Here is a 13,670-nt window from a genome sequence, read left to right on the forward strand (position 1 = left end):
TACTTGTCAGACTGTACGAACATGATGATCATGTCATTAATTAACATTGATTAATGCTGGTCTGGTTCTGGACTAGCTTTTAAAGAAAAACAAGTATGTATTCTATTCTGTTACAGCAGAAGGGTGCTACACTGTTAAAAATAATGATTCCAAAAGGAGGATTTCACAGAGATGCTGTTGCAAACCATTGTGGGTTCCCCAAAGAACCCTCAGTGAACAGTTCTTAAAAGAGTTTCTCTTTTTTTCTTAGTGTGAAGAACATTTTAAAGGGATTGTTCATCCAAAAATGAAAATTCTGTCATTATTTACTCAACTTGGTGTTGTTCTAGTGCCCTTCTTTGTTTTTCGGACCACAAAAGGAGAATCTGCTCACACTCGTCCGTATAATGGCAGTGGATAGTGACCAGCATCAAGCTTTTTAAAAATGTCTCAGTAGTATCACAGTATCAAGTATCAGTCTTCTGTAGTTGACTGTACATGACTGTAGATGAATAAAACCATAAAAAAGTATTATGTGATGTGTTGTCGCTACTGAGTTGAATATCTCTGGAACGGAACTCCAGAACTCTGGATGTACTTGGATTATATTTTGTCACATTTATATAAATCTTGATTTCTCACAACTTTTCTTAGTGTGCTTTTCTAAGTGAGTTTTCTTTAAAGTAAATTAAAGTGCCCCTATTATGCCTTTTCGAATATTACCTTTCATGCAGTGTGTCATGTAGCTGTATGTGAACATAAACTATCTGCAAAGTTGTGAAGCCAACAATGCTCGATAAATAAAGTTATTGTCTATCAAATAAAAGAGTCGGCTCGCAATCGCCTAAACGAGTCGTCAGGAACTTAAATCTTATTCTGTTATGGCTATACGTCACAAAGTAACACATTTGCATAATGTCCGCCCATGGGCTGTCATTCGCGCTGTATGTGGTAGACCAATCACAAAGGACTGTGCCATCTGACCAATCACAGCAGTGATTTTACATCAAAAAACATAAAGTAATAGACTATTTTCTGTTCTGTTTTTGACCCCCCTCATCAAAACGCTCTGTTTGAATAGGTGTGGCGGATTGTAGACTCGGAAGTAAACGGCCACTGGTATGATTGGCTAACAGTTGTGCATGTTTGACAGCCTACATCCTTCATAGATGGATGCTGCTGTGATTTAGGTTAAAAAAACATAAATACTCCATACATATTAAACGATCTGCACTGATTTTTGATTTTTGAAATTTTGTGGTGAAGTAAATACTACAGAAAAACAAATGTAGTAAAATGTAGTAAAGTCACACTTTAGAACTTGGTCAGTGTATAACAAAAAAATAATAATAATGATATTTATGATGAGGTAATGTGTGCTTTTTTCTTCTTTTTCAGTTAATAAGGTCTCCAGAGCACAGCCTTTCCTGTCAAATGAGCTTCAACAAGTGTCTGGCCCAACTCAACCATGATCTTCATAGTTTGCTCTACTGTACCAGAGTCTTGTTTACATTTACTGTTGGACTAATAGAATATAGCTGGTTGAAGAATCATTTCAGATCAGGATGTGGTGTGTTTGTATTTGAGTACATTTACATGTATTGAGTATGCTGTTTACACACTATACTCATTTATGTGAAAAGCATGTTCTTACTTAGTACTTAAATATTTTTTAAAGGGTTAAATTTTTGTATGACAAAATACATGGAGCCATTTGTTAGTCATCTGTGGTGTTTGGGTACAGGGGTACCGTATATCAGAAAATAATTAATCAAGGTTTAAAAAAAAAATTGAATTCGTCAAGATCCAAAATTTCTTATTTCTTAAAATGACAAATATGAGCTTGCTTATGGTTTTCAGTGATGTACATTTTGTGAAGTTATGTGAAGTGCTATTTCTGCTTACACTTCGGAGCATTACCAGGTTATTTTTAGCACACATACTGTAGGAAGCATTGTGCGATTTTCTTGGATAACCCAAAATTCTGAGAAGGGAAAAGGTTTAGAGTTTTATTTTATTTGCTCATGAGTTGTCACAGTTATCGTGCATCTGAATATATGAAAAAAAGAATGTAATAACTCAAATTTCACTACCAGATATGCTCAGATGCTCATTCTGGAAAGAAAAATAAAATTAAATCACACAAATGGCTAGCAAAGCCAGATAAGTTTTTCTTTTATTTTCAATTAATTGTATGAAATTTAGTTTTGTTGTGGTAACTTAATTGTATACATTTTCAAATGTGTCTGCTTCTCATTGTAATTTGTGGTACTCTTCGAGGAAAATCTAACAGGTTGGTTTCTCATTTTTATCTTTTATGAATAATGCATAACATTTCACTCTTAGTCATCTCTCATACAGATCCAAAACCTTCCTCCCCATTTCTTATGTGAGTCTCTGCCTTGGCAGACAAACCTTGACTGAAGATCTCATGTAGAATAAATTAATCCAAGTCAATGTCTGTCAATGTCAAAAAAAAGTCTGTACAAATAATTCACTACACACAATTACTTGCACAATACGAAGAATGTCTGAAAACATGGAGATGCCTCAGTGTACTATTAAAACAGGCAGATTGTTTGTCAGATAGAATTTTGATTCTTCTAAGTCCAGTTCATTATGGTAATATATTAAGTTACAGTACAACATTATAGAATAAGGATATTACCAGAGGAATTGATATAATAGATTTCTAAATATGTGAAACATCTAATAAAATGTGTGATTTCTGCAAAATACTTGTATTGACATCCTTTTGATTTTATTCCCTCTAAACTATCAAACAACAAATTGAGCTTTGTGGAAGAATGTGCTATAAAGTAGGTATATAGTAGGTTTTATTATTAAAGCAATTACCACAGACATAACCAGAACTTCATGTGCCTCGAATGATGATTAGTAATTGACACATGCTGCTTAAATTGTATAACCTGAATTTTTTTTTTAATGTCTGCTGGTTAACAAAAAGATCAGATAAGGAGAGTGAAACGTTTTTTTTTTTTTTAAATGCATGCATACTGCATGTATATGGTTTTTGTTTTGTTTTACTTGAATCTCACTTTGCAGTACGAAGTGAAGAAACGTACCAGCCTGGATGGGATTAAATAATCCAGAGTTTGCCCAAGCCATTTCTGAATCTTCAATTAAACTCTTGAAAGTCTGCATGCTATAGTTCATTACAAAGAAAACTTGCATAAAAAAAGTTGAGAACGCATGGTGGACAGGCTTTTTTCCTAATTTACTAGATCTAATGGGTATTAAAACTAAAGCTCATTTATATTGTGCTTGCATCAGCTACCAAAATTTAGAACAAGCATCAGCAATAAACAATTATACCTGTTACTGTTGTATAATTTTATGATTGCGATATAGATGCAGCTGTAGCCTACTCTAATGTTAAACATTTAGAAACACCACCAGGCAGAATTTTGGACACCTAATTGTACGTACCTGATAAATATGGACATTCTTGGTCATGAAATTATCTAAACAAACCTGATGCTTTTGAACAGTAAGGAGGAGACTTGACTGCTTTTCCTTTAGAATTTGCTCCAATTCATACATGAAAAACCACATTATTTAAATTTTTAACCGTAAAGACAATTATATCCACAATTTATATTTGTCTACAAAATTCAGGCTTTAATTCATTTTAGCATGTCTTTGATTCAAACTTATGAGAAACATGAATTCAGTAAAGTACAGTAAAACCAGACTTTTAAGTAGTAGTGTATGTTCTCAAAACATTACAAAATGTAAGTTAAATTGTTAAAAGAAATTGAATCAAAGCTCAATTAAGGCAACATTTGCCTGTCTCCTATGAAATGTCTTTGTTAAACACAAATTTCTAAAATTTCTTAAATGCAGCATATTTTTCCTAATAGAAGATAAGGTAACAGTGAGATTAACATTTCATTTTTTTATTATTATTGTTATTATTTTACAGAATTGCAACAGCAGAGGAAAAAAAAAAAACAAAACAGGCAAATTTTTAATCACTTTCCCTCCCTGTTCTGAGTTCTACTGTAAGCACCTAGAGGAGCATCACAAATAGGGAAGATACAAGTCAAGCCCACAAGCACAGTTTTGGAGGGGGACTCAAATTATCATTGAATTCAGTCATACTTAAAAAAAAAAAAAAAACTGGGACTGCACAAAACAGAAAATGGGATCAATGTAACATTCATTCAAAGAGGAAAAAAAAAAAAAAAAAAAGAATTCAATAAACATAATTCCATTGTCACAGAAGAGATCTGAGAACACACACATTATTCTGTACAAAGGTTAGACAGTGAAAACAAATAGGTCAGTGACACAAAATAACTGGATGTGTAGATAATGACAGCATTCTTTCACTTAAAACTGATAAATTCTCACGTAATCTGTGTAAAAACCATTCAGACGCATTCTGGGATTAAGAAAGACTACAGCATGATATTTATTTGTTGCTTTTAAATCTCAGTCATAGCCAGTATAAATACATAGCCAGTTATATCAGATAGCTGATTGCTTGCACTTGATTAACTGTGGTTACAAACTCACATGCCCCAAAGATATTTTGATGATATTTTATCAGGTCTGTTGTGAGATTTTGAGCAAGTAATCTGACATGTTTTAATTACAGCAGTCCATAGATGCAGTTGTACAGCAATTACAGGAGACAAAAGAGTATATGACAGTGTTTTTAAACATTTTCAATCAAAGTCCATTATTTACAAATGTCTTCACACCTTTAGTGGCCAGACAATGAGTTCAGCATCCAAACTGACCCATAACCATTTTTATTATAATGTTTAGTTCTGCTTCTACGGTACCACAGCAACCAAAATGACACGCACACACACAAAAAAACATCAATGTTTCATACAAATCACTCAGCAATTCTGGTAACACTATCTTTGGTCACAAAATGAGAAATTAAATTCAGTCAGGAACAAAACAAAAACGACATTCAGCCATAATGCAGTTAATTTGCCATGAATGAAAAGATCAAGCAATAAATAATATAAGGGGATCTGGTAAGCAAGTGAAGAATCATTTCATTATTAGAAAGGGCTACAGACATAAATATGCAGAAATTTGTATTAAATGCCTGCCGCAACCAAACACACATACAGCAGGAGGTGGTGCCTTATTGTTTGTCCTGCTCCCCTGCGTCTGAATCTTGTCCTGCATCAGGCTCTTCGGTCACCTCTGGGGTACAGTAGCGTTGAAGCAGCTGATGCAGGTGCTGCTGTAGGTCATCGGGTCGCAGGGAATCCAGGGTGTCCTCCATTCGTTCCAGGTGGATTTGTTTGGCTTGGCCATCCTTCACTACTGTGCTTTTCTGAGTGCGCATCTTATGCATCCGGGTCCTACAAATCAACAAATTACTAGTTCATTATATGATAATCTTGTTAGTCATTCCTTTGAATAACAGTTTAGTGACACTCTCCAGACATTAAAATATATAACTGCAAATGTAAACATCACTTACGTTAGTAGCTGTTTACCTTTAATTTATCTTTAATTAATTTATACATGAATTCAGGTCGAAATAGAGGCAATAGACTGTGTTTTCTGCAGGTTGCGAAAAAAAAACAAAAAAACATGGTAATACTGGTCTACCAGACCAGCAGCAAACCAGCCTGAACTAACCAACAAATATGTGCTGATATAAACTGGTACAGTAAAAAAAAAAAAAAAAAGACAAACAAAAAACAAACATTGAATGCATTTGTAAAAACTGTGTCCCAATCTGATGTTCTAGAAAACTTTTCAGCATGCAAAACGAAATGGATGTGGAGCTTGGCAATGGCTCAAGTGAGTATAAGAATATGTTAGTAAAATAACACACTGTAGCTTAGAAGGATACAAAGCAGGTTGGTTTTTATCACAAACATGCCTCTGCAATGCCATTTTGATCAGCATAACCTCTCATATTAAACACCAAACTTTTTGATTTAGCATCATACCCTTTTTGAAATTATCAATAAACTGTGAAAACAGTCTATGTTAAAGGGGTCCTATTATGCTATTTTACATTTTCAACTTCCTTTTTAGAGTGTAATGTTGCTGTTTGTGCATGAAACGGATCTTAAAAGCACAAAGTCCATGCCAAAGGAAGTTATTCATTATATCAATAAGTGTTGTTTCTAAACTTTCTCAAATGCCTCGATTGTAGTCCTGAGATTTTTTTTTCCTGGAACGTATAAATACCCTGAATTTAAGTAAATTGCCACCCAAGGCAAAAAAAGTGTGCTTGGTTGAATCGTCATGTCCAAGATATCCAAGAGACATTTCACAGATCTAATAGACTGATACACATGCAGCTGTTTACATCCACATGTTTTGGAACATAAGCTTTAAAAAACAGTATGTTTTTTCTTCCAGGCAAAAACGGGGCCGTTTACAGCATGGTATAATAAATGATCTGTGGGACATTTTGAGCTGAAACTTCAGAGACACTGGGCCTCATTTATAAAGCGTGCGTACGCACAGATTTGATCTTAGAGTGTGCGTACGCTTAAATCCACGCCAACGCTCATATTTATAAAAACGGTCTTTGACGTGGAAAAGTGCTTAGCGTCACATCAGGGTCCGAGCAGACGTACACACTTTTTATTGTCAGAGTAATGCAGATTTTTTGCAGGTCGCTGTTCTAAATTATGATGATATTTTATATGTTAATGATATTAATTAGGAGTCGTTTACAAGGCAGAGAGCTGAAACCATTCAATTGCGCGCAAGTTCAAGATAATTTGCAATTCATAGATTTCACATCTGAAAGAGGCGCGTACGCTCGTTTTCTGTTCATACATTCATTCTATGAATCGCACATACGCATTTCTGATTTAGGACGTTTTCTGCGCAACATTTTATAAATGAGGCCCCTTATCTGCGGACATCATTCTTGTAAAAAGGGGCATAAGAGGACATCTTAGGTATTAGGTATTAGTAACTTCTCTTTTATTATCACACCATTCTCCTAAACAGCTACATGTTAAACGGACATGCTAGTGTCCAGACCTTCTGACCACTGATCCATCCTCTTTGACCATCTCTCTCTCAACTAAATGAGGCAGATGCACTTTTCCAAAGCTTCCTACATAGCTTAAGGCCTAGACATATGAGAGAGAAATTACTGAGCCAAGAAGAGAATGCAAACATAAGACATTTTACCTCTTGAACAGTCAGCTAGTGTTGAAAATAAAGCTATAGGGCATACATAATATTTACTATAGTATTTACTGACCAATAAAGTATTTGGATACCATTCATAAAATGTTTAAATGTCACTGCATTAGACAAGAACCAAATATCTAGACCTTTTCAAAGTCGTCTTTGGCTGATGGGAGATCCAATGAGAGTGAAGGGTCTCCTATTTGTTTTTCCATTCGTTCACCTTGCACTACCATAGTTTTGATGACTTTGCTGACCTTCCGACCTTGGGCAGGCTCTTCCTCGAACTCAGAAGAAGTCGCCCCAATGTAAGATAGAGGTTCAGAGAAGGTTACCTGAAATTCATAGACAAGATGTTAAATGATTAGCATTACCTTTACAGAGGAGGCCTATACTCTGTGTGGTAATGAATTAGAAGTTTTTAACCAGGGTTTTCTACGGTGGCCGAGAGAGCTTAACACACAGCAAATAGAAAAAAAAACACCTGCAAATTATGAAAACAACCTAATTTGACAACACACATGCTGCAAATGCTCACAACACAACCAAATAAAGAAAGCACTGCAAATACTCACAACACAACCAAACAAAGAAAAGCGCTGCAAATAAAATTCTTTATTTGGTTGTGTTGTGAGCATTTGCAGCGCATTTCTTTATTTGTTCGCGTTGTGAGCATTTGCAGCACCCGCTGTCAAACTGATGAAGATGTTTTCTTGATTTGATGGTGCTTTTTCTATTTGCATGTGTTTTCTGAAGTTGCATCGCGTTGAGCTCTCTTGGCCACCATAGTTTTCTTTCTTTCTGCTGAACACAAAAGAATTTTAATAACCAAACAGTTTTAAAGTAGTGAACATTTAAAGTGGATCAAAAGAGTTCATCAAAGTTGTACAAAGACAAGAATGCATTTTGGTTTTAGCACAACTTTGATGAAAGGTTTTGATCCCCTTCAAGTGTTGACTAGTGTACAACCCGAATTCCCTAAATGTTGGAATGTTTTTTTTGTTTTGTTTTTTTTTTCAATAAAATGAAAACTAAAAGACTTTCAAATCACATGAGCCAATATTTTATTCACAACAGAACACAGAGAACATAACAAATGTTTACACTTTTATTCACTAAATGAGCTCATTTCAAATTTGATGCCTGCTACAGGTCTTAAAAAAAGTTGGCACGGGGGCAACAAAGGGTTGAAAAAGCAAGATATTTTGAAAAGAATTCAGCTGGGAGAACATCTATTAGAGAATAGCACAGTACACACCACAACTATAACATTAAAGGCACAGAGAAACGATATCGTTGGAATCACTTTCAGAATGATTTTTTCCAGCTGATGAATGAAACAAACATTGACAGCCAATCAGAATCCATCCTGCTATAACGTAAAAAGATTGTGGAATACTTTAAAAACAACGTTCATCAACGTCAAATTGCAAAGGCTTTGCAAATCTTATCATCCACAGTGCATTACATCAAAAGATTCAGAGAAACTGGAGAAATCTCTGTGCGTAAGGGACAAGGCCGAAGACTGTTGGGTGCCTGTGGTCTTCGGGCCCTCAGATGACACTGCATCACTCATCGGCATGATTCTGTCATTGACATTACTAAATGGGCCCAGGAATACTTCCAGAAACCACTGTCGGTAAACACAATCCAAGTTCTTACTAGAACCAGGAAGTTTGACCGCATTAGCCCTCTTCTGTCAACACTGCACTGGCTCCCTATTAATTGTATACATTTTAAGATCTTGCTAATTACCTATAAGGCCCTGAATGGTTTGGCACCTCAGTATTTGAGTGAGCTCTTATCGCATTATAGTCCTTCACGTCTGCTGCGATCTCAAAACTCTGGCCATTTGATTATACCTAGAATATCAAAATCAACTGCGGGTGGGAGATCGTTTTCCTATTTAGCACCCAAACTCTGGAACAATCTACCTAACACTGTTCGGGAAGCAGACACACTCTGTCAGTTTAAATCTAGATTAAAGACCCATTTCTTTAACCTGGCTTACACATAATACACTATCACATTTCTATAATTCAAATCCGTTAAAGGATTGTTAGGCTGCATTAATTAGGTCAACCGGAACTGGGAACACTTCCCAAAACACCCGATGTACTTGTTACATCGTTAGAAGAATGGCATCTATGCTAATATTAGTCTGTTTCTTTCTTATTCCGAGGTCACTGTAGCCACCCAGATCCAGTCCATATCCAGATCAGATGGTGGATCAGCACCTAGAGATGACCTCTACAGCCCTGAACGTCAGCGGAGACGAGGACAACTAGATGAGCCCCAGAGACTGATCCCCAGTGAAGACCCTGTCTCCTAGACAGCCCTCGGGACAAGACCACAGTAACCAGATGAGTCCTTTGCACAATCTGACTCTGCTTTTGCCTAGATTTAAACTGCTGATTTTGTCTGGCCAGAGGAGAATGACACTATTTCGACAAACTATTTCCCCATCTAAATAATGTAAAGCTGATATAAAGCCACCCAGCTTTATATCAAGCTGATGTAAAGCTGCTTTGACACAATTTGCATTGTTAAAAGCGCTATACAAATAATAGTGACTTGACTTGACAATCCACCGTGCCATCTGTAGATGCCAACTAAAGCTCTATCATACTAAAAGGAAGCCATATGTGAACATGGTCCAGAAGTGCCGTCGTGTCCTGTGGGCCAAGTTTCATTTAAAATGGACTGTTTCAAAGTGGAAAAGTGTTCTATGGTCAGACGAGTTCAAATTAGACATTCTTTATGGAAATCACTGTAGAACCTGGTCGAAAAGAACACACACATATAATCTTAACTCAGAACATTCCAAGGAATCTTACTCTCCATCGCAGCGTCGTAAAATTTTACAAATTACCAACACAATGCCCAAAGTATCTGACTAGCTTCCTGCCTGTTCTCCTTATCATCTCATGAGACCCATGAAGCTGGGAGAAGAAGATCTGGCCACCCTTTTGAAGTTGTTCCTGACAATGTTGTTCCTGACCGGTTTACCATAAATAAAGTCGAATAAACAGACAGTACAAAGCACGTGGGATCTGGACAAGCTCCAGCACAGACCCTCCCTGAATCCCCTGACTGCTTTCGACCATAAGTCAATGATGGTATCAACAAGAAAAGACAGATATACGTTGACCAGACCTCAACAAACCTACACCACAGACATCCTCATGACCTCATAACAACTCCCTTTTCTTCGCTGCATTCCAAGAGAATACGCGCCTCTTTTCTCTTACAACAAAAGAGGCACCCAAACTTTTATGGACTTTGCCAAAAGGACAATCAAGAAAAGACTGCTGCTATTAAAGCAATATACTCAAGAGACAATATATATATATATATATATATATATATATATATATATATGAATGTGGTATTTGATGTTTTGTTTATCTTGCTGTGGTTATTAGAACTTAGGATATTTTTTAATCTATGACTTAACCCGCTTAGTAGGTAAAATTATAGGTATTCGATATGACAAATACCTCATGTTTGATGTCTTATATATATCTATATATATGCTTGGTGTTTTATGTTATGCATGGTGTGTTTTAGTTTGATCTTTGCCTTATAACTGCCTTTTTGAATAGATAGCCATGTGTAGTATTGGGTTAAAGCTTATCTCAAATGCCGGAAGTTGAAAGGAATTATATGTCGATTTTCAGTCTCGTATGAATGATGAATCCTTTTATAAGAAGTTATTAAGAAATGTTCCTCACATGATGGATGAAACATTAAGATAATGTATGCACGAAACGGAGCCGTGCTGGGCGGGGATCCGCCCTCCAGAGACAATGTGATTGGATCAGACAGTGAATAGGATGGACTTACATCAGTCTGATAAAAACAGACACCCAGCTTTGGAAAAGTTGCGGAAGAAAAAAACTGAGCTGGAAACTTGGCTGCTTGGAAACTTTGGTCTCGCCTCACCCGCCTACAGACTTAACATCTAGCTGATCATCTCAAAGGACATCTCAAAGGACACTCTGTCCACGTCTGACCAAAGTAACTTGCAAAACCTGCAGCGTAAGAAATTCAAAGCCTTGCCATTCGCGCTGCCAGGAAGCCACCAATCCAAAGAGGATTCCCAAGTGACATCACGCAACAACGACACATCAGCACGAAAGTCCGGGATTTCCCTCAAGCAACCATCCAGAGAGAAGAACAGCCATTTACATTTATGCATTTGGCAGACGCTTTTATCCAAAGCATTCAAGTTACAGTTTTTACATTTTATCAGCTCTTGCTTTCCCTGGGAATCGAACCCATGATCTTGGCGTTGCTAGCGCCATGCTCTACTATTTGAGCTACAGGAAAGCCTTCAACTCAACTCAAAGCAAGTAAACAAACAAACAATCTCTATTTGCTGAGCTGAATTGAATGAATCTTTAAAAAGATAGCGATAGTCGAGTCTTCTGTTTGTGACGTCTTCAGGTCGTCTTTATTCTCAGGAAAGAGAATAGCCTTAAACTTTCTTCAAACTGCTTTCATCTTGCCAGAACGTGTGTATGTGTGTGTATGTGTTTTGTATTGTATCCTAGAATAGTAAATAAACTCTCGATTCATTTTAATGAATAGTCTGGTGCCGTGATTTTCAAATCTTAAATTATTTGCCAAAGATCGTGTTACCTGTTGCTCAAAATTTCCCAACCAATTCTGTATTATTATAGTGGCCACGACAATAAGCCGAATTGCTAAAATATACTGTATTAACACTCGCTGGTCGAGTCGTTAATAAGGTATAAATTATACATTTTGATTAATATCAATTAATCAGATCAAAATCGAATTTCTACGATTTGATTCCCTAAAGCTAAAATTATAAATAAAGGATAAATTCCTTACATCATGGACGCCGTGTCCTCCGGGCTAAAGAGTAGGGAGACCTTCCAGCGTATCATCAGCAGTTCAAAAGCCAGCATCTCTGATGGTATGGGAGTGCATAAGTGCATACGGTATGGGCAGCTTGCATGTTTTGGAAGGCACTATGAATGCTGAAAGGTATATAAAGATTTTAGAGCAACATATGCTCCCCTCCAGATGACGTCTATTTAAGGGAAGGCCTTGTGTATAATATTTCAGCAGGACAATGCAAAACCACTACTGCAGCTATTACAACAGCATGGTGTCTTAGTAGAAGAGTCCGGGTGCTGAATTGGCCTGCCTGCAGTCCAGATCTTTCACCTATAGAGAACATTTGGCGCATCATTAAACGAAAAATACGTCAAAGACGACCACGAACTCTTCAGCAGCTGGAAACCTATATCAGGCAAGGATGGGACCAAATTCCAACACCAAAACTCCAGAAACTCATAACCTCATTGCTCAGACGTCTTCAAACTGTTTTAAAAAAAAGAAGAGGAGATGCTACACCATGGTAAACATGCCCCTGTCCCAACTATTTTGAGACATGTAGCAGGCATCAAATTTGAAATTAGCTCATTTTGAGCATAACATTGTCAAATTTCTCAGTTTAAACATGTGTTATGTTCTCTATGTAATATTGTGAATAAAATATTGGCTCATGTGATTTGAAATTCTTTTAGTTTTCATTTTTATTCAAATTTAAAAAATGGCCCAATATTTCCGGAATTCGGGTTGTAGTTCAAATTGATTCCATTGTATTTTTGTACATCCAATGAAAGTGAATAAGAACTAAAACTGTTTAGTGACCAACACTCTTCAAAATATCTCTTTTTTTTGTGTGTGTTCCACAGAAATACAGAAAGTCATACAGGTTTGGAACGACATGAGGGTGAGTAAATGATGACAATTTGAATTTTTATGAGGACTATTCCTTTAAGAAGGTCTATGATGTAAATGCATTGAATTAATAGAATATGGGTAACACTTTACAATAAGGTTCATTAGTTAACATGAACTAATAATGAACTGCACTTATACAGCGTTTATTAATCTTTGTTAATGTTAATTTCAACATTTAATAATACATTATTAAAATCTTGTTAACATTAGGTAATGCACTGTGAACTAACATGAACTAACAATGAACATCTGTATTTTTATTAACTAACGTTAGCGAAGATTAGTAAATACAGTAACAAATGTATTGCTCATGGTTAGTTCATGTTAGTTAATACATTAACTAATGTTTAACTAATGAACCTTATTGTAAAGTGTTACCAGAATATGAATAATAAATTCAATATTCACATCTGTATAGTTGCTACAACACAGAAGCAAATGTCAAGCACACATTCCTTACTCACTCAAATTGCTAGCAAGTTTGTAGTTAACTTTTTTGTTCAGAAATTTCAATTGCAAAGAAAGTATGTATAATGAGTGGTTCCCTACATTATGACAGAAAAATGGCATGTGATTACTCAACCACTGCACTGGAGCAGCTCTAAATGAACACTTTTGAGTCATTAAATGAGCCATTAAATGAAAGATAAAATATGAAAGAACAAAGAAAAGAACAGTGAAAATAACAGAATCACAAACAACATATTTGAACCGTCACAATTAAGCATGGAAATTGCTGAAGGAATGTC

At 36.1% G+C, this 13,670-nt stretch overlaps 2 protein-coding genes across 53 annotated transcripts in view; one reads left to right on the top strand and one right to left on the bottom strand.

The window, feature by feature from the left end:
* camk2d1 (calcium/calmodulin-dependent protein kinase (CaM kinase) II delta 1) overlaps positions 1-2,715 on the top strand; it is a 102,122-nt gene extending 99,407 nt beyond the window's left edge. For all 11 annotated transcript variants that reach the window (XM_058783431.1, XM_058783434.1, XM_058783436.1 and 8 more), the window contains one exon: positions 1,378-2,715. Coding sequence is in view for 2 of the 11 variants with exons in the window: in XM_058783439.1 (XP_058639422.1) it covers positions 1,378-1,451 (74 nt within the window). In the remaining 9 variants the exon portion in view is untranslated. The remainder of the gene's footprint in view (positions 1-1,377) is intronic.
* Positions 2,716-3,609: 894 nt separating this feature from the next.
* ank2b (ankyrin 2b, neuronal) overlaps positions 3,610-13,670 on the bottom strand; it is a 158,594-nt gene continuing 148,533 nt past the window's right edge. For 40 of the 42 annotated variants that reach the window (XM_058781273.1, XM_058781270.1, XM_058781301.1 and 37 more), the window contains 3 exons: positions 7,287-7,475; positions 6,988-7,079; positions 3,610-5,333 (listed from right to left, as the gene is read on the bottom strand). In XM_058781273.1, the coding sequence (XP_058637256.1) occupies positions 5,111-5,333; positions 6,988-7,079; positions 7,287-7,475 (504 nt within the window). In that variant the 3' untranslated portion in view covers positions 3,610-5,110. The remainder of the gene's footprint in view (positions 5,334-6,987; positions 7,080-7,286; positions 7,476-13,670) is intronic. The other 2 variants (XM_058781287.1, XM_058781286.1) reach the window with 2 other exon arrangements.

This window comes from Onychostoma macrolepis, chromosome 07 (assembly GCF_012432095.1).
Source record: "Onychostoma macrolepis isolate SWU-2019 chromosome 07, ASM1243209v1, whole genome shotgun sequence".
NCBI lineage: Eukaryota > Metazoa > Chordata > Actinopteri > Cypriniformes > Cyprinidae > Onychostoma > Onychostoma macrolepis.